The sequence below is a fragment of the Orussus abietinus genome, unplaced genomic scaffold (genome assembly GCF_000612105.2).
Source record: "Orussus abietinus isolate OABI.00-Male unplaced genomic scaffold, Oabi_2.0 scaffold2, whole genome shotgun sequence".
In the NCBI taxonomy this organism is placed as follows: Eukaryota; Metazoa; Arthropoda; class Insecta; order Hymenoptera; family Orussidae; genus Orussus; species Orussus abietinus.
The window spans coordinates 2,033,347-2,052,534 of NW_019396012.1; the positions used below are offsets into that span (position 1 = coordinate 2,033,347).

Sequence of the window (19,188 nt, forward strand, 5' to 3'; positions counted from 1 at the left end):
GGGTATTTAAGACCCCAGGCTTTAAGATTTCGATAATTCGAGGAACGGCGAGGTGCACTCCGGGAATGGGGCGAGGTGTTTTCGAGTTTCGGGGAAAAACAGGGCAACTTCCTAGCCGGTGGCGCCCGTGATAACAGGAAGTCCCGGGAAAAAGTACGGGAAAAGTTTCGAGAAAGAGGGGCGGTCGACTCGCCTCTCTTCTTGCGCGAGTCTCGGCGATTTCTCCGTTTCCCGGGAATGCAGCTCGGGATATTCGAGAATATAAATGTATATATATTTGTTTTTTGTCGAGCCAACCGCAAAAATCTAGACTCGCCTACGGCGAGGATCGCGTGCCTCGGAACTCCCGCGTCTAAACGGTGGAAAACTGCGCAGCGGGACACGAGATATATTGAAAATATTCCGGAACATTCGAGGGACTTTGGACGGCCCTGGCCGGGCGTTTTCCCACGAGCGAAAACCACTCGGCCCTTTCCCGGGGACGAGAAGCCTCCAGTGGTGCATCCCCGAGTGAAGCCCTCGTTTATCTACCGCTGCGTCACTTTTCCATCTCCCCGCCTATCGAGACCTCGAAAAATATCATTCCAGGGATCCCGGGAAATAGGGCCGGCATACGAAATCGCGGTTTCGACCCGAAGGCTAACGCTCGCCTCGGTGGAAACGAGAGATATCCTCCGTTTTCGCGGCGATAAATCCTCGGCTCGTAGGAGAAGGTTCCCTATCGGCGGCAGGTCTGCCTCGGGTAGAGTTCGCCGGCGGCCGGAGCGAGATGGCGCTCGTGGACTTCCCTTTGGTTCCCCGGGCCGCGTATTCGGGGGTGCCGGCGTCGGTCTCTCTCGCTCCGCCGCGCCGGCCGTCGGTTCGTCTCGCTCTCGCCAGGCGCTCGGCCGGCGCGGTGGTGGGGAGGGGTGGCCGGCCCACGTGACCGCGCGAGCCAATCAGCGCGGCGGAAACCCGGCGTCTGGCACATGGCGGAGAGTGCCGGCTGGCCCGTAGCCGCGGTGCGTCGCAGTCAGTCGCAGTGGCACGAGTCGAGTGGGTAGTCGCAGTAGCGCCTGCCTAGAGGTTAGCGCCCGTTAGTCGCGCGCGACGCTCTCCGGAGGTTCAGTCGGCCGGTGACGCCAAGGTGATCAGGATCTCCGGCAAGGAGACCCTCCGAGACGCGCTCCGAACACGAGGGAGACAGAGAGAGAGAGAGACGCGCGGACCATCCGAGTCAGCGAATTTGGCGAGCGTCCTTTGGGCCGGCGAGATCGATACATCGAATCGCGCCGCGCGCTCCGCCGCAACTTCGCGCGGCACAACCGACCGGATCCGCGAAGCGAGCCATTTCCGGGACCCTAGGAGGTCCAGTCCCCGGGAGCGGGAGAGAGAGAGGACCGACCGGAGCAAAGGCTCGCGAGAGAGAGACGGAGAGCCGCCATCTTCGGGCACGCTCCCCGGCCCGTGTCCCGAGTTCGGCGCGCCGAGCCACGCGAGCGAGACAGCGAGACGCGCGGCCCGCGGGACCGAGAGAGAGGGCCGAGCCGAGTCGGTAAGGAGGAAGCGACCGACTCGCCCGCGCCGGCGAAGCGACCGCCGGGGGTGACTGGCGAGTTATTTATTTTTCTACGGTGCGCACGGGTTTTATACGGTCCCGAGAGTGTGCCAGCCGGGACGCGGCCGAGTCCCAGAGACCCGAGGAGGCTGCCAGACCCGGGCGAGCTCGCGCAGGTTACGACGAAGGCCGCCTCCACGAGGAAGGCGAGCCGAGGCCGAGGCAGGCGCAGCCCGACGCCCGGCGTCGCGACGCCACGGAGGATGCCGACGAGTCTCTTCGCCGAGATGGAGAGGGGCACCAACGCCCCCGGCGCCGGCTCCCTCGAGGACCAGCGCGCCCTCCAGCTCGCCTTCGAGCTCTCCATGCTCGGCCTCGAGGGCACCCCCGGGTGCCCCGGCGCTAACGCCGCCAACGCCAACGGCAACGCCGCCGACCCCGACCCTCTGCAGGCGACCCCCGCCAGCGTCTTCGAGGAGGCCAGGTCCAAGAAGAGCCAGAACATGACCGAGTGCGTGCCCGTCCCCAGCAGCGAGCACGTGGCCGAGATCGTCGGCCGACAAGGTAGAACCCCCTTTTTCTTGCATTCCCAAAGAGTCGAGTCGCTCCATAAGTGCAGAGACTATCTACGTTAAGGAGAAATTTTTCTTAGGGATAATTTTCGCGAGATGAACCCTCCGTAATTCGTTCTATCGATGGAAAATCGAGGTAACGCGAAATTTGCGGATATTTTGATACCAAGTATTTCTTAATCGATATAAGTTTGTCAAGATATTGTATGCGAAAGACGTTGCACGGGGTAAGGTGGTACGTTGAGTCCTAGGAAAATGAAGTAGGGATTTAAAAATGCCGATTTATCGTTACCCCGCGAGAATTGTCGCTTCCCCCGGAAATTTTGCCTTTCCCCCGAAATTCGTTGATTTCCCTCCCGAAAAATCTGGGAATTGTATCCCTGGGCTCGGCCGAGTTACGCTCAGCGGAAATAAAGAGGTGGGCGCGAATTTGACTCGCGGTCGCCCTCTAGAGCGTTTGTTTACCCCGGCGCGGCGAGAATTCCGTTGTCCCGAGTGCGAGTCAACTCTGACCTTGGCTGGCGCGGGTCATTGGTCCGGTCGCGGAATCGCAGGCGGTCCCACGGTCTCTCCTCGTCCCTCTCCGTTCCTCCCTCCCCTCTCCCTCTATCTCTCTCTCTCTTTCGCGGTCCTCTGAATCCGACTCGAGCGAGTCGACCTCCCTCGCGACTGTCTTCGCGCGAACTCTCTTTCTCTCTCTCTCTCGAGCTTTCTCGAATTCCTACTAGATTTCGTATATCATACATCTCGTACATTTCGAATATCTCATGTATTTATCATATGTTTTTCCTATATTTTGTCCACGGGATTTTCGCCTCCACGGGGAAGGCGCGGCACCGAGGTCAGTTACGTCTCCTCCGCGCTAGAGAGACATAGAATGAGGGAGGGAAGAGGGCGAGTGCAACGCCCTCCTCTGCGCGGGTCATCTAAATTCCTTTAACCTCTAACCCCCCTCCCCGGGTCCTGCCAAAACCGCGACGGTGATGCAAAGTGCAAATACCAATCCCGAACGCGCCGGGGCCCGAGTGCGCGTGCGCAGGCGCGGGGTCCTCCACCCCGTGGGAGCGAGAGAGACGGGGCTACGCGCTCGTTGGGATAGGTCGCGCACGCTCCGAGCCGCTGCGACGCGACGTGACGCGGCGCGTCGCGGCGCGGCATGGCGTGGACGAGACTCCGAAGGCCTCTCTCGAGCCTCGTAAAGGAATGGCCCCGAACTTTTATCAGCGAAAGAGGTGCCTCGACGATCGGCGCGAAAATACGTCCCGGAACGAGTCGGCGCGTAAACACTGGCGTTTTATCGAGGGATAACTCTCTCTTTGTCATTTATTCAAGATGTATGTACATATGTATATATATGTTTTTTTTTCCATCGTTTCAACGCGACATTTCCATTACACTTGATGCGCACTCCCTCGAATCTGCGTCTCGCCTCCGAGTCGCGATTAGGGATTTTTTTAAGCCCTTGGCACGACGTCGGAGACCTCGAGGACCCGGTTGCTACCTTCTCGGGGCCTTCGGCGCGTATCCTTGGAGATAGGGCGGGCGAATTAATGAAATGCGCGGAAAAAAATAATATGTAGGTATGCATACGTGTATATCGATCCGTGCTTAGTGGCGCAGTCGTAGGTTCTGCGTTTACCGGTATGGGGCTATGTTTTCTCGGCTGGGGTTGAGTTTGTCCCCTTTGCCGTTGTGGTACGGATGCGTGTACACGGATACACGCATGTCGGCTCATGTTAGATCCGGTGTTCTTACGGTTCGTATTCTAATTTTATCCGGTCCCAGGGTAGAATTTTCTTAATTGTGAATTATTATTGATTTTTCCTTTTTTTCTCTTTAAATTCTAGTATCTTTCGGAGGGATTTATTTTAAGGGGTCTACGCGACCTCGGGCGGGGTTCTTCGCGTTCATCTTCCGAGTATACCAGGTCGGCTGGATTCAAGGACAGGTGTGCAAGGGCTCGGGGGAGGTCGCGGACACTCCCGTCGGTGGCCTTGAAACATTTTCCAGTGTCGCCCGGTTCGTCGAACCCTTCCCTCTCGGTATTCCGCACGGCACCCTGGTACTTTTTACTACTTTCTTGCTCTCGTAAAGTACCGCGACCGGGATGTCGGGGGGAAAATAAAAATAAAAAAAAGGAACCGTCGCGGGCACTTAATCGCGATGTCTATCCTCGAGGGGGCGGACGGGGGCGGACGGGGGAAGGGCGTAGTACGTGAATTACGAGAATTGCGAGGATTAAGAGAATTACGAGCACCGCGATTTGTCGTTGCCGCGTCTCGAACGCTTTCCGATAGCGGACTTGGCCGCAGGCTATTTTTGGAATCGAGTAGAAGTCCTTTTTCCCTCCTTCCTTTTTGTTTTTTGTCGTCCTCCTCCTCCCCCCCCCCCCCCCGCCCGTTGCATCGGAAAGTGCAGCTGCAAGTGGCGGCGCGGACGAGCTCGACCGCGCGAAGACCAGTCTCCCGAGGCGGCGACTCGAGGATAGCCACTGTACAAAGGAGCTTCAATTGAAGACCTTGAAATGTTTAGTATTATCCGTTCGTCGAACTCGGTGCTGGATTCCCTACGGGGTGGTACCCCTCGCGCTTACCACGGGACCGGACTCGAGCCCAACTCTCTTTGCGCCTCGGCCGAGTCGAAATTTCGATCTCCCTATGTAGGATCCTTAAATCGGTTCTCGTGCAACCCGATGAAGGATTACTCGAGGAAGGATCGAGAGGGGGCTTTGCACCTTAATGCCGTGAATTTTCACTTCCTCCGTCGGGCCGAAAATTGGACCGACCCGTGTCAAGGAGATATCTCGTTCCACCTTATTCGCCACTCTCCCCCGATCATCTAATCGTACCTCGTGGCAACCCAAATTTTCGATCGTCGTTCCATATCACGGGGTGCTTCCTCAAATGTGTACTCGGCACGGATCCCTACCCAGTTTCTTGATTCTAGGATCGGAGCGACTTAAGATTTTTTTTTTTCTTTTTTATTGCCCGCCTCTGTGTTGGGTATGTAGGGTTCGAGGATATATCACGGTTTCGCAAATGTTGAGTTCTATGATCGTAAGACGATCCGCGGCGAAGGTCGCGCGCATGCGCGCTCGCAACCGGCGAGGTCCCATCGGCAGTCGTTCGTCGAACCCTCGTTTCCAGTTTCCAATTAGCCGCGAGTTTGCGGGCTCTCCGGGTCCGGGGCTCGTAAAATCTCGGCCTCGGTTGTTCCCCGGGAGCGTCCTCGACGGATCGCGCGCGCGTGCACGCTGATTCTCGAGGATTCTCGAAGATTCTTGGGGATACTCTCGCGTGCACGCGAGGAGGACGCTCCCCGGCGACGCTCCGCCGGCGACGGGGCCCGAGGAAGCTCGGTAAGCTCTCCCACCGGGGAGACCTTGAACCCGCCGGCGCGGCTCGGCGCGGTCCGGGAAATAAAAGCAGGAGGACGAGAGAGAGAGAAAGAGGGAGAGAGAGAGACAGGCCGGGCACCGGCCGCTCCGCCGGGGTCCTCTGCGTGCCGCGGACGGCGTTCTCCTTTATCCGCGATTCGATAGACGCGCCGCCATCTTGCCGCGCGTCCACCCCACGTGGCGCCACGTGGGAATCGGGAATATTAATCCCGCATACGGGATTATTCGAAATTGCATATCCGCACTGAGCATGGAAGAGTTGGTTCACTCTAAAAAATATACACCGTTACTAGAAATTCTGCGATCAGGTAAATGTCCAAAGAAATGTCGGAGTAAATCAAATTCGTTTAGATCGATCGATTGGAGCCGATTGATATGTACAGGCGGGGAAGTATCCGTACTCGTAGATACGACGGATGGTTTAACGTACGGGACGGAGAGGTGAAGAGATATGCGGTTTCTTGGAGCGGTTGGAAGCGAGGTTAGCGAGGAAGCGAGCCACGTGGCCGCCGACCACGTGGCGGTATCGAGATGTCGGGACGGACTCGCTGCAAATCTCGAACGACCGGGTGTTTCGGGCGCGGCGGAAGTGTCGGGTCTCCAGTTTTCCCGTGGGACCCGCTTTTGTCCCTCGGGATGGAAAACTCGAGCCTTTCCGGCCTCGCACTTTCCCTGGTAACCAGGGGCGGCTCCTAACCTTCTTCGAGCCGCGTTTTCACGGATATTGTGTTTCGCCTCTATTTTTCACGAGTCACCGCCGCCTCGGAACCAGTTCGAACTTATACCTATCCGTGAATCGGTGCCCCTCGGTCCGGCTGTACATGTGGCACGTACTTAAGCGTACGCATGAATTGCGCGCATTTGACGCACGAACGGAGGTGTACGCGTATGCCTTCGCGAATTCTCTTTCTCTCTCCCTCTTAATGCAATAGGAATTTTTCCGCGGACGACGCTCGGCCACGCGGCTCTCCGCGGTGACGCGTGACACCTCTTTTTCCTTCCCTTGACCCCGGAGTCGCGATTTTCATTCGGAACGCGCGATTCGCCGGTCGGTGGCGCGCCGGCTAACGAGTCGGACACGCTGTTCCATTATGAGGATGTGGCTATTTGTTGGGCGACTCGCGCCGTGTCTCTGTCGGCCTCTCTCGACGAGGCGTGCCCTCTCGCTCCCTCCCACGCGGGGCGCGTTCGCTCGGCCTTGCTCGCCCGGTCGCTCTCTCTCGCTCGAGCCGGACCGGAAGCGGTAACGAGGGCCTCTGTCGCCAGACGCTGCGCGCCGCGCGTCGCCTGACTATGACGTTGCCTTGGAAACATCGCCGGAGGACTCGCGCGCTCCCTTTGACAGGCGGGCTACTCTCTTTCCCGCCATCTCTCTCTCTCCCTCTGTCCTGTTTCCGGAAAATCGCGGGAAAGGGGGGGAAATGGGGTGGAGGACGCAGTGCGTCGACTCCTGTCGGAGAGGAGGTGTCTCTCGAAAGTCGCGCCTTTGACGCGACCGTCGACGCGCTCTTTGTCGGCCCTCGGCAAACGCGATATGGTCGCACAAAGCGGTCCCGATAAACACGTCCCCGTCTCTCGCGTTCTCCGCAATCGGGAACAGTTGCCGGGAAACTCGAGAAACGTGACTCTTGCCACGCGAGTCGCCGCCCACCCGTTCTTCCGGCCGGCCGTCCCCGGCGAGGGCCAGGTGAGGAGTGCCGGTCTTCCTCGGCGCGCCCGCATGTTTTGTAGCTCGCGCGCCGAGCGGCCCGCACCAATCACAGCCGCCGAAGGAGTCACGTGACTCGGGTTTTGGCGGATTTAGAGAGGTGGTGGGGGAACCGTGGCCCGCGGAAGACGGTAAATAGGAGCGTATGTCCCGGATATCGCGCATTCGCGCCTCGCCGGACGAGGGGCGTCTTTCGCTGCGGCGATACGGCGGGGCGAGGCGCAGGAAGAGTCGGAAGCCTCCGACGGGTCCTTGGATGGGCGACGAGGAGCCGGATTCGCGAGCAGGCGGAACGATGGCCCAGGAAGGGAGATTCGCGCGCGAACGAGTTGCGCGGATGAATGCGCACGAGGACGGCTGAATGCGCTCGTTTAGGCCGCGCAAGGTTTTCTAGGGACCCTTAGAAAACACCTTCATTCGCTCCATAGAGCGCCGGGGAAGGTGGAAAGCGGGTAAATAAGCGGCTCGAAGAGGGAAAGCCGTAAATTTCGGGACACCTAGCGAAACGGTGCCCTCCTCTCGGGTCCGGGAAATTCGGGAACGTCTTCATTGGGGTCTGTGTCGCTTTGGGCACGGTGGCTCGTAAAGTCGCCGGTCGTCCCGGGGGTCCCTTTTCCTCGCTCTTTGGCGCCGTTGGAGTCCCAAATCGAAAGACCTGGAGGTCTGTTAGGGACCCTTTTTTTTTCTCTCTCTATAGGATCGCATCATGGGATAACGTCAGATTAATGGAGAAATTTAGGAGTCGTTGCGAGGGACTCGCAGGGAACACCCTGCGAGCTGGGGCGCAGGGCTACGTGAATTGGACTCGATCGATCCAGCCCGGTGAAATTGCAGTCGTTTGAATGGGCCGGGTTGAACGCTCTGGAAGAGGGAGAGGGAAAACGGCGGACCGTCGGACCGGGGAACGAGGGAGGCGGAGGGAGAGAGCGCGAAAGAGGAGTCGGTTGGGGAAGGGCCGGGGGAGGTCGAATGAGAAAGAAAAAATGGCGGACGGTGTGCGAAATAAGCGGTTGATTTTATTACCGGTCCTGGATAAAGTAATTCATACAGTCGATACAACGGTAACCTCATCTCAACGTCACATTATAGACCCATTAAAGGCGTTGTTCCTAGACCCGACGGTAACACAATTTCATACGTAGAGGCGCGTCGATAGAGGGGGACAAGGTGCGTTCGCCTTTGCGGGGATATTATCGGTTATCGATTACCGATTACGGCGGAGCCGACCGATAGCGGGGATATGATGTAGGACGCCCCTGGAGGCGGTCCGCCACCTTTGTCGGGTGCGGCGGAACAGCTGCGGTCCCCCCGGACCCACCTCCCCGCGGTGCGGCTCCGGGACCCAAAACCACCGACGGGTCCACGGATGAGAACCGCGGTCCGGAACGTGCCTCCCCCGGCAGATGTTTACGAGCCCGAAATGAGCGGCTCTCCTCTCTCCCGCTCCTTTCATTTGCTCTCCGCGTCTGCCATGTGCGAGACCCTCCGCCCGCCCTTACTTTCTCCTCGCGAGGAATCCAGATTCTTCTCTTTCATTTTCTTTTCTCTCTCTCCCTCTCTCCCCGTCTTTCTCAGCTTCTCGGCGATCTCCGTCTTTCTCTTCCGGCGGAAAAACGCGTCCCGCCGGTTTCTAGGGCGATCGGAAGTGCGCGAGAGGCCGCCTTTGTGCCTCGCGGTCGCGGCCGGTACCGACACCCTGGATATCGAATATCCAGGCTGCGAGCCTTCGTCTCTCTCCTTTGTCAGGCCTCCACGGCCCGTTTCGCGTCCAGTTTCGTTCCCTTTCCTCTCCTTCGACCGCGCCTTCCCGCGGGCTCGCCGCCGACTCTTCGTTCCCCTCTAGAAGGATCGTGCCGTGCTCCCTCGTTTGGCGCCCGAATTTCTCTAAGTAGTTTCTTTGCTCTATTTTTTTTTTATTGCTATCCCGGGTCAATTTTATCTTCTGCATTACGCGATTACTCGCGATACATACCCGATATATACATGTCACGTGTACACAGCGAAGTGAGTCCTCTCCTCGTTCCGCGGGGGCGCGTCCTCGTCGCCGTACACGAGTATCCGATTATCCTCCCCGGAGGAAGCGGTGCACACGACCCACCCACCCGGCCACCCACACGCTCTCGCGCGTGCCCGGGTGTGGGTGCGCGCGCACACTACCGCGAGTCCCTCTCTCGCTCCATTTGGCCAATCGACGCGAGCGCGCGACCGCCGGTGGCGGCGACGCGCAACAATGCCAACGCGTCGTTTCCGTCCGCGGCTCGCCTCTCGCACTAATTCGACCGCAAAGCGCCGCTGCGGGTATCGAGTCGCGCGCGGAACTCCCGCCGGACCCCGACCGTGCGATCCTTACGACGTTATCCCCCGGTCTCCCGTGACGGTCTCGTTAACGTCATTTTTCTTCTCCCTCTCCCCGTCTCTTCCATCCTCGCCCCCTGACGGTCACAAATACCTCGTATCTCCACATCCTTATCAACTCGTTATCTATCGGCGAATTTGCAAGTGCCATCTTGCGGGGAATTTGAAGTGAATGACGAAAATCATACGTACTTGGCTCGAAACTCTCCCGAGTCTCTGGACCACGGGGAAAGACAATTAATAGGCTTCCGGTAGATAAGGTGTTAGTATACCCCATCGAATTTTCCGAATTATCGCTGTACATCCGATACGTCGTCATATTCGATTCCCTTGTTAAACGCGCGACCCTCTTCGTTTCCGTCCTTAGCTTGCCTAACATGGGGAGGGAGAGAGACAGCCGCTCTTCCGGGCGAATAAAAGCCGACTCTCCGTCGCGGTCTTGCCGGGGTCACCGCGCGGTACCCGGCGATCAGCTGGCGCCCGTTTTCCGGCCGGGCATCGAATGGCCGGCCGGCCGGCTCGGCAGTGCGCGCGCGCATACCCCTCGACGCATACGGAGGCGGCGCGCGCACGCGGCGGTGCGTGTCCTAGGTCAAGACTCGGGCCGCCGGCCCGCGTGCGTCTACCGCTCGGTCGAGCGCGACGCGCGCCGCGCGCTCTCCTCTCTAGCGGTGCGGGCGACCGCGTGGGTGGCGCCCCTCTACGGGGGGGTTCCCTCCTCTCCCTCCACCTCTTTGCCCGCTTTTGGACGACTAAATTTACCGACTTTCGTTTCCTCCTCGCGGATGGGAATCGTGGTTCGACTCGCGTAAATAATCGCCCTAGGCGATTTCCATCCGGCCGTGAGTCCCTCTCTTTTCTTTCTCTCTCCATCTCTCTTCCCTCGAACCGAGGCGAGAGCTCGCGCGTTTGACCGAGTTTCGAGCTGCCGATATGTTCCTCCTCTCTGTCTCCGCGGCATAGGTGGGTTCAGGGCGAGATTTAAGAGCGACTCTTCCTAGGCGACTCGCTTCCGAGAAGGCTCGTTAGTCCGTGGCGGAGGGCGGGGGCGGATCGGAGGGGGGCTCGAATTTCTCCCGAGAGCCGCCGACACCACGTGGACGGTGTCGGATGCGCGCGCACGCCTCCTTGTCGAGGTTATGTAACCGAAAAGCCGGGGAGAGCGCGGAGGAAAGGGAAAGCGATGACGGCATCCTATGGCGCTCTAACGCGCTCTACGGCTAATCGGTCGGCTACGACGAATCGACAAGCGTTATGCCGACGCGATCGGCTCGCCTCGTATCGAGTACTCGACCGGCACTGACCCACTTCCGGCTACTCCCGTTCGCGCCCGACTTTCGTCCGTCCGGCGAGAGAGAGAGATAGAGGCCTATCTCGATTTCGGTCCCACCCGTCGGAGGCGCGCCCTCGATCGCGGGACATCCCTCGGTCTCACCTCATCGTTCTTGTTTCCAATTATTAATTAATTTCAATCACCTTAGAGTCGTCATCCCTCCTCGCGGACGTCGCTCGGCGTTAAATTCGCACCTCGACTTGCTCATATGGACCGCGAAATTTGCCAAATTTTGAGAGATTTAAAAAAAAAAAACCTTTCCACCCCTCGAGGATGTACCCTCTGCAGGTGTCTCGGTACGTTTGCGTGGTGAGAGAAAATCACATGCCGGAGAGAAAATCAATATTCCGAGCGAGCCGGATTCAGGAGTTAATGGAATCGATCGCATCGTGGGTACCTGTTGTGGGAAGGTGTGCACCTATGCACCTATGCACCTATGCACCTATGCACCGCGGTGCGCTCAACGTGCACGCGCGCTCCTCACGAAGGCAGTGGTTGCTGTCGGCAGAGGTAATGGGAGGGGGAGCGAGAGGGGCGGGGAGAGAGAAGGAGAGACGTAAACCCGAACCTTGCTCCAATTACTTAGGAAAACGCGCGCTTTCTCTCTCTTTCTCTGTCTCCCTCCTCCCCATTGTTCGCGACCGAGGCGCGTGCTTCGGGCTTTACGGCGACTCGCGTGCGTTCGTCTTAAGCGCGGATTTGCGGGGAAGGGAAGAAGGAAGAGAAGGAGAGGAAAGGGGAGGAGGGTACTCTTTCCATCTCGCAGGTCCGAAGCCGCGTGGCGAATCGCCGCCGATGAGACTGTCACTGGGCGAGTGTCTTTTTATCTCCGTATTTATTTATTTATTTTTTTTTCCTTCCTTCTTTCCTTCCTCCCTTTTCATTCATCTTCCTCTCCCGATAGGAGCGATCTCGACGGTCCGGAAAGGTGCCTCGTTACTTTGCTGTTTTATTCCCCCGAAGCTCCCCCAGGTCGACGGGGACCGAGGAAGGGGGCCCCCGATCGGCAGGAGTCCCTCCAGGGGGGGCGCCGAAAGTCGAAAGCGAGTCGCGCGACCGGGCGAGCGATTATCGTCCTAATCGGTCCTAACCGACGAGCGGCTCGGCCGACGCGCGGCACTAACGAGGCGGAAAGCGCGCAAAAAGGCCCGTTCTAACCTCGATCCGACTCTAAATAAGATACTAACGACGTTATGTCAGTACCGTTGCGCCATCGCCGATAGATACTATCCGCCGCCTCTCCCGAGGACGCGCACACGTAATCGGTGGGTCCCGACGAGGAGCTCGTTAAATTAAGGGGTGTCCCCTCCCTGGTCTTCGAATTCACGGGGGGACCATCCCCCCAAAAAATCAGATTTTTACGGGTCTCCTCTACCCCTCGCGTCCTCTGAACTCAAGAAGCGAAAAAAGAGAGATCATAGACAATTTAACCCAAGCCGGTACTTCGTGCTCGATTTCGTCTCAATGGGTGTCACACCCTCGGAGACGGCGAGCGGCCGACGACGGGTGACCGTGGGTATCGGGAGGGTTAATCGATGGTCGATCGATCGCGAGGGGGGCGGCCTTGCGGGCGCTCTCCCGCCGTCTCGAGATCTCCCCCTCGCCCCGGTCGACCTCCGATCGCCTCCGGTGGTTTCGGCCTCTTTCGCCGGGTTCGACCGGCGGCGACCGGTCCGGGCGAGCCCGGCGTGCCCCGGCGACGCGGCGCGGCGAATGGGAGAAAGTTGCAGTGTTACGCGTATATAGGGCCGCCCGGCGCAGCATCCTCTCTCAAGGTCACGCCGAAGCGTTCACCTTCGCGCGATCCGATTGGCCGGCCGTTCCCACCTCTACTCGCGTCCCGCCGGGTCCGCGCGGCGGTCGCGGGTCTCCGTCTCTCTCTTTCTCTTTCTCGCGGTCTCGCAATGTCTCCCCCCTCCCTCCTTCCCCCCCCCCGCTCATTCGCCCGCCAAGGCCCCGCATGATCGGCGGAGACAAAAGTTTCTCTCGCCGATTCGTTGTACGAGTCGTTGCGACACGTCGCCGATTTCGGAGCGGTTCCAGGGTGAGAGAGAGGGAGGGAGGCGCCCTCGAACTCTCGTAGACAAAGAGAGAAGCCCGCCGGTGCTCGGGTCGGTCCCTTGGTCTCTCTCCTCTCTCTCTCTCTCTCTCTTCGTCTCGCCGGTCCGCGGACCGTTCCTTTGTCCAGCCCGGCGCGGCCGGCTCTCCTTGAGACAAAGCGAGCCCGAGCGGCAGCGACGCGGACGGCGGATGGGCGGAACCGCGGTAGGGACCGAGTTCGCGAGAACGAGGGAGAGAGAAAGAGAGAGAGAGGGAGAGAGGACCCACGGCGCGGCGCGCCGTCGCCCGGCGCGCGGCGGCGCGCTCTATTATTAAGTTTTTGCGATTTATTTGTGTCTGCCGCGCCTCCCGCCGAGAGTCGTCAGCCCCTCTATCCGTCTCTCTCGCTTTCGCTCTTTCGCTCGCTGGGTCCGGCGGGCCCCCCGAGGGAGAGAAGACGGGAGGACAGGTGCGCGATTTCGGATTGGCCGCGCGTGCCCGGGCCCGGGCCCGAGGACGCATGCGCCGCGGCAACCTTCGCTCCGATTCGCGGAATCGGGGCCACCCGCGGGCCCCCCATCCCTCCCCTTCCCGCCCCTCGCGGCCGCATATCTTGGGCGAACCGGTCATTCGAATTCGAACCTTCGGGGGGGATGGTTCTATGGGTCCCGAGATACGGCGATCAGGGGGGTCTTTAACGGACACCTCGCGTTTAACGGTAGCCCCACGAGGGAGATAAGAATGATAGGGAAGAGAGCCGGTGGCTGTTCTTACCTGTTAATACCTTTACCAGGGGACCCGGGATGGGTCTAAGCCTCTCCTTACCTGTTGGCGGGGAACAATTGGCGCGTTTTGCAAGGGATAGGGGGGCGAGAGATTAGGAGGTCGGCGCGTCGAAATTCGACCTCGGGGTTTCCCTCGGAACCTCTCTCTTCCCCCTTCTGGTGGGAGGATAAGGCACGTCGTGGCGCGCCGCTCGCCGGGCAGTCTCGGCACTGACCTAAGTCTATACCTGCCGAGGAGGCGTTTCGGTCGCCTAGGTACTTAGGGTCGGTATTAATGGCGCCGCACCTCCCGCCTCACTCTCACTCTCTCTCTCTCTCTCCTTCTTGTGGCTCGAGCCACCAGAGAATTTATACCGCTCGGCCCTTCGGGAGACGAGGCGGTTGCAATTACGCCGAGACGTCGCATACCGAGCTTCGTTGGGCCGCTCAACAGGTTTTTTTTTTCTTCTCCCTCTTTTATTTCCTCTCCGTCATTTTTTATCGCCGTTTAACGGCACGGGCTGAGTCTATTGGGCCTGTTCTCGTTGAACGGGTGCCGAAAACGGGGTCCCCCCCACCGGAAGGGAGGGACGGATTTTTCGGACCGGTTGCCGGGAACCTGCACTCGTGGTGCAACGTGTGCGGCGCATGCGCGGGTGCGAGGGTGGCGCGTCCGGTCCGGGGTCCCGGCCAGGGCGAAAACGTCGGCAGACTATACTTCCTGTCGGCGACACGAGGCCCGGGAGGAGAGAAAAAAAAAAAATTGGGTCCTGTCCTTAGAGCCCGTGGAATGCGCGAGTGTGCGGCAGAGGGAGAAAGAGAGAGGGCGGCGACGCGTCGGCCGGAAGAAGCGGACGTGCCTTGCATCCGAGGCCCGGGTTCCCCCCGTTTCTGACCTCCCTTCCGTGCCGAATCGTTTGGGGGGACATCCCTCATTTGCTCGACGTCTCCGGGAAAAGCGAGAGCGCCTTCTCCTCCGGGATCACCCCGAGGAATTTGCCCTTCGGGGCATTTGATCGAATTTTACCACCCGACGCTCCTTATCCCGTCAAAATGCGAGTTTGTCTGTTTGGTTACGCGAATACTAGGTTTATGAATTTTTTTTTTATAATTGGTATTTTTCATCTGGAGGGTGGAGGAAGGGCTTTGCTCTGGTTTAAATTCGGAGGGGGCGATTTTTTAGGTTGAAAGTACCGCGGGACTTCTTATCGACTCCGGTCGGCGATAATCGCGGGCGCGTCGTGGCGTCGTGCCGAAAGAGTCGGCGCCGAGAAGAGAAACGGTCGCGGGTGTTCTCATCGCGAATGCGCGGACTGCGGGGCCGAACGAGAGGGGCCGCGGCGGCGCGCGGGTTGAGCGCCCCTGGGTCGTCGAATCGTTGAACCACGGAGTGGTTCAGTGGCTCCAAGGCCGGCGGAAACCACGGGTGGGATGCAGTCCACGCTCCGCCGTGAACCCTGGGCGCGCTCGGCCGAGCGTAAGCCGGGAGAGGAGAGTCCCTCGGGCCCTGTCCGCTGCTCGCCACTGGCCTCGGACTCTCTGGGCCCTCTCCTCGCGAGACGCATTTCGTCGGCCCTGCGGGTGTCACGCTCCGCCGAGTCGAGGAAACCGCGACCAGCGGCCGCGCGAACTCTACGCAAGGACGCGCGGCGGTCCCCTTGGGAGAATTGCTTGTCATTTTATCGCTCAAAGAGGTCGAGGCGGTCTCCTCGTTTCGGACCCCACGAGGACAGGCGACGTCTCTTATCTCATCTCCCGGGGACGTCGCCGAGAATAACGCGGGCACGTGGCCCGCCTCTCCTGGACGCGTTGCCGCCTAGACGTCTGCGACTGTCGGATTTCGCCGTCCTCGTCGTTTCATATGCTGCCGCGGGTGGAGGGTCTCCCGGACTTTCATTAGTTGCCTTCACCCCCCACCACTCTAGTTCGGACCCTTTTTAAAAATTTGAATTCGCCAATCGGCGCGCTCGGGGCCCAGTGGCGGACCAATCGCGGGCCGAGGAGGATGCGGGTCGGTCTCGGCGCGGAAGGTCGTCCGGCTCCCGGCGCTTTGTTATCGTTTTTTTCCGCGGGACCTGCCTTCCTTCGAGCTCGGGAAGACGAGGGGGCGCGCCGAGCGCGCTGACCTCCGCGCGAGGTCGCGGCCGACGCTCCGGACGCTTCTCTTCTTTCCTCGGAAGAGCGAGAGAGAGAGAGAGTCAGTGGGGCGGAGGTCCGACAGGAAGTCCGCGGCGACGCCCCTCCCCCCCGCATCCGGCAGCGCGCCGCCTCGCGGGAAACGGGCCGCACCGGCTGACAGATGTCGCCACCTGTTCCCGCCGATCGGAAACGATCGCCGGTTTCTCCCCGGGTTCGACGAGGCCCTCGCAATTAGCGCCCTAAGGGGACGGCCATGCCTAATAATTACCCGCATACGAGGCACTTTCCTTACCCTTTCTTTTTTTTTCTCCCTCTCTCTCTCACCTCTGGTTATCGGCGACGCCTAGATCCAACTCGATGTCCCTTAATGACGGCTCGTAATTAATTCCCTTAACCTCGCGATTGCCGACGCAGGGACGGACCTTTCCGCCCAGAGATCGCCGTCGAGTCGTCGAACCGGTACGGAGGTATCCATCGACCGTCCAATAAGTCGGAAATTTCCGGAACGGCCCGACGGGGTCTCGCCCCGTCTCCCCCCTACTTCTCCGTCCCCGAGTCCCTGGGACTTCTCGCCTCCTTTTCCGCCCGGGTCCCCGATCGATCTCGAAACGGACCGCCATTTTTTACCGTTCACCCGTCCCGGCGCCACGGGGGAGGTGGAGGGTCGGCACCTCGGTCCCGTCGGGGCTGCAGCTGGCCGTGGCGTCAGCTGCAGGCCCTCGCTTCGAGGAACGAGGGGGGGGGACCGGAAAAGCACGTTTTCCCTCGCGAAACAACTCTATACGGCGTATCCATCCGCATACACCCGTGTACGAACGGAAGTGAAATGCAATTTCCCCCTTCTTAAAGGTTAGGCAAAGAGATAAAGGGAGAAGTGACGGGGCGATTCGTCCCCCTCGTTTCTTCGAGGGTCCAGATCGAGGAGGCGGCCGAGGGGGGTCGAAGGGAGAGGGTGGGAATGGACGATTTCGCGTGCGAGCGATTCCCACGGGGTCCGCGCCGCGGCGGGACGTTTAATAACCGGGAGAGAGGGGGGGAGGAGGAGGAGAGGGCGCTCGAAAAGCGAGGTTCCGAAGAGCGAACTCAATTTTTCCCCCTCGTAAACTCGGCCCGCGCCGTTTTCGAGCCCCCTCTAGGTAATAACCTCGGGCGTTCCTCCTTGTCCTCGCCAAGGTCTCCGATCTCTCCCTCTTGGCCTCTCCTTCTCTCTCTCGGCGGCTCGTCTCTCCTTGGGCCGGCGGCGTCGCTCGAGAATTCCTCGACTCTTGGAGAGAGCGAGAAAGAGAGAGAGAAGGGAGGAGAGAGGAACCCTTCCCTCGCGTGCGCACCCTGAATAAACCAGAGATGTCCGGCATCCTGCGTTCCCTCCGGGAGAGTCGGGAAATCGATCCCCTCCCCTCCTCCTCCTCTTCATACCTCCCCCTGACGGTCGCACCCTCGCTACGACGTCGAGTCCGGTCGATTGACTTTTTCCCCCGATGTGGTTCCATAACAATTTTCCAGGGAAATTAAATGCAGGGAAACGAGAGGGGCTACTCGAGGGTATACCCGTCTCTCGCTTACTCACGGGTCGGCCCGTTTTCTCTCTCCCCTGCCCAGGTGTGACTCATGGCCTGGCGAGGTGTATACCATTTTTTTCTTCTTCATTTTTTTTTTTCTTGTGTATTGACATTGCGAGGTTTTTTTTTTATGCGTTTTCCTAATATTTTTATTGAGCATGAGTTGAACGTAATGTCTTTTTTTTTTTTGATGCGGTTCTACGTTTTCCAGGGAAATTGATTGTTAATTGTGCTTTTCGTGTCCTTCCCTCTCGTGCTCCTCGAAGGGACTCGTGGATAATTTTTTTTTTTCCTTTTATTTTTATTCGAATTGCATAGTTGAACCGGGAAGCGGTGTGGTTTTCCTTTCCGCGGGGTGCGCGGGAGCGAGATAAAAACGGTCGGCTCGGGGCGAGAGAAACGACGGAGATTCGGGCCGGTGCGGGAAGGGGGGGCCAGGTAGAAATTCAATTGTGTCCGTTTAGAGACGTATTAGGCGGGACGATTCCTGGGGCCCGACCGTCCGGAGAGGCTGGCGCGACCTTCCTGCCTTTCGAAAGCCCCGAGGACCCCGGGAGAGGCGGCGTTGCCAGAACCTGGAGGAGTTCCGAGGAATCGATCACGGGCCCCGATACGCGGGGGCCCCGGTGGGAGAGCGATCGCGAACGCTCCGGAACGGTACGCGACGTCCCGGTCTCCTAGGACCCTCCGAGAGGCCTCGGATTCTCGGGTCCTTTTTTTCTCTCTTTTTTCTCAATCTCTTCCATGGAATCCGAATTTTCGCCTTCCACGGTGGACAGAGAAATATTTGAAATCCTGGGGAAAAAGCGAATCGTTTCATTTTTCATTCATTTCGGAGCACCTCTTTTCGCTCTCTCTCGCGAAGAGCGAATTTTTATCTCTTATGCGTCTCGATACCCGTTGTTCTAGATTGATTAAAAAAAAAAAAGAAAAAAAGTAATATCGCGGGAAAAAATTGCAAAGGAGTATTTCCGTTCATTTTGGGGCGCTCCTTCGGATTTACTTTCTTAGGACGAGGGAGTTTTTCAGGCTCTTCCTCGTCCTGCGCGTTGGCGTCGATGGACGCGAGATAAGAAAAAGAAAGAAGAAAAGAAAAGGGAAATTCGGGCTTGAGGAGGAGAAAGAATCCGTACTCGGAAGTAAGGAGAGAACATTTTTCAATCACTTCGGAGCGCTCCTTTATGCTCGGGCTCCTTTTTCGGGGCTCTCGGCTCGCCCTGGTTTCGGCAACGCCGGCGGTTCTCTCCTCGGGCGAATCTCCCCGGTTAATGGTCCGAGGTCGGCGTGGAGAGTCCCTATGGAAACCATTGGCGTACCGCGGCGTCGATCTCCGCCACGGGTCCTTTCCTCCCACGCGAGAGTCGCCGGCTCTCTTCGGGTATCGATTACCGAGGAGAGGCGAGTTAAAGGCGAAACGCCCGAGCCTCTTCTCCTGGGTCCCCTTGGTCGTCGGACCTCGCCTCGCCCACGTCGACCTCGGCCAAAGAGCGAATCGCCCGTTAAATCGAATTTCTGCATACGAATATATACCTCCTCGTAAACGTATGCGCGTATACTTGTTACTATCACGTTTTTTTTCCCCCCCTATTCAATTTTATTCCCTCGTTTTCTCTCCATTTTCCCATAACTCGTCGCCGTAGACATTCACCGGGACCTGTGGGTTGCGCGAACCTGCGATTCTCCGGTCCGATTTTTCAGAATTAAGCCCGACCGCTCCCTGCACTTTTCGAGAAACCACGTTAATCCGTATGTCTCGCGCGACATCGATACGTATGTCGTCCACG

General features: G+C 58.9%; 1 protein-coding gene across 1 annotated transcript in view; it reads left to right on the forward strand.

Moving 5' to 3' along the window:
* The first annotated feature begins 1,038 nt into the window (after nucleotides 1-1,038).
* The window catches only part of LOC105700467 (RNA-binding protein MEX3B), a 29,669-nt gene continuing 11,519 nt past the window's right edge, over nucleotides 1,039-19,188 (forward strand). The window contains exon 1 of the mRNA XM_012426304.2: nucleotides 1,039-2,101. Within this exon, the coding sequence (XP_012281727.1) occupies nucleotides 1,801-2,101 (301 nt within the window). The 5' untranslated portion in view covers nucleotides 1,039-1,800. The remainder of the gene's footprint in view (nucleotides 2,102-19,188) is intronic.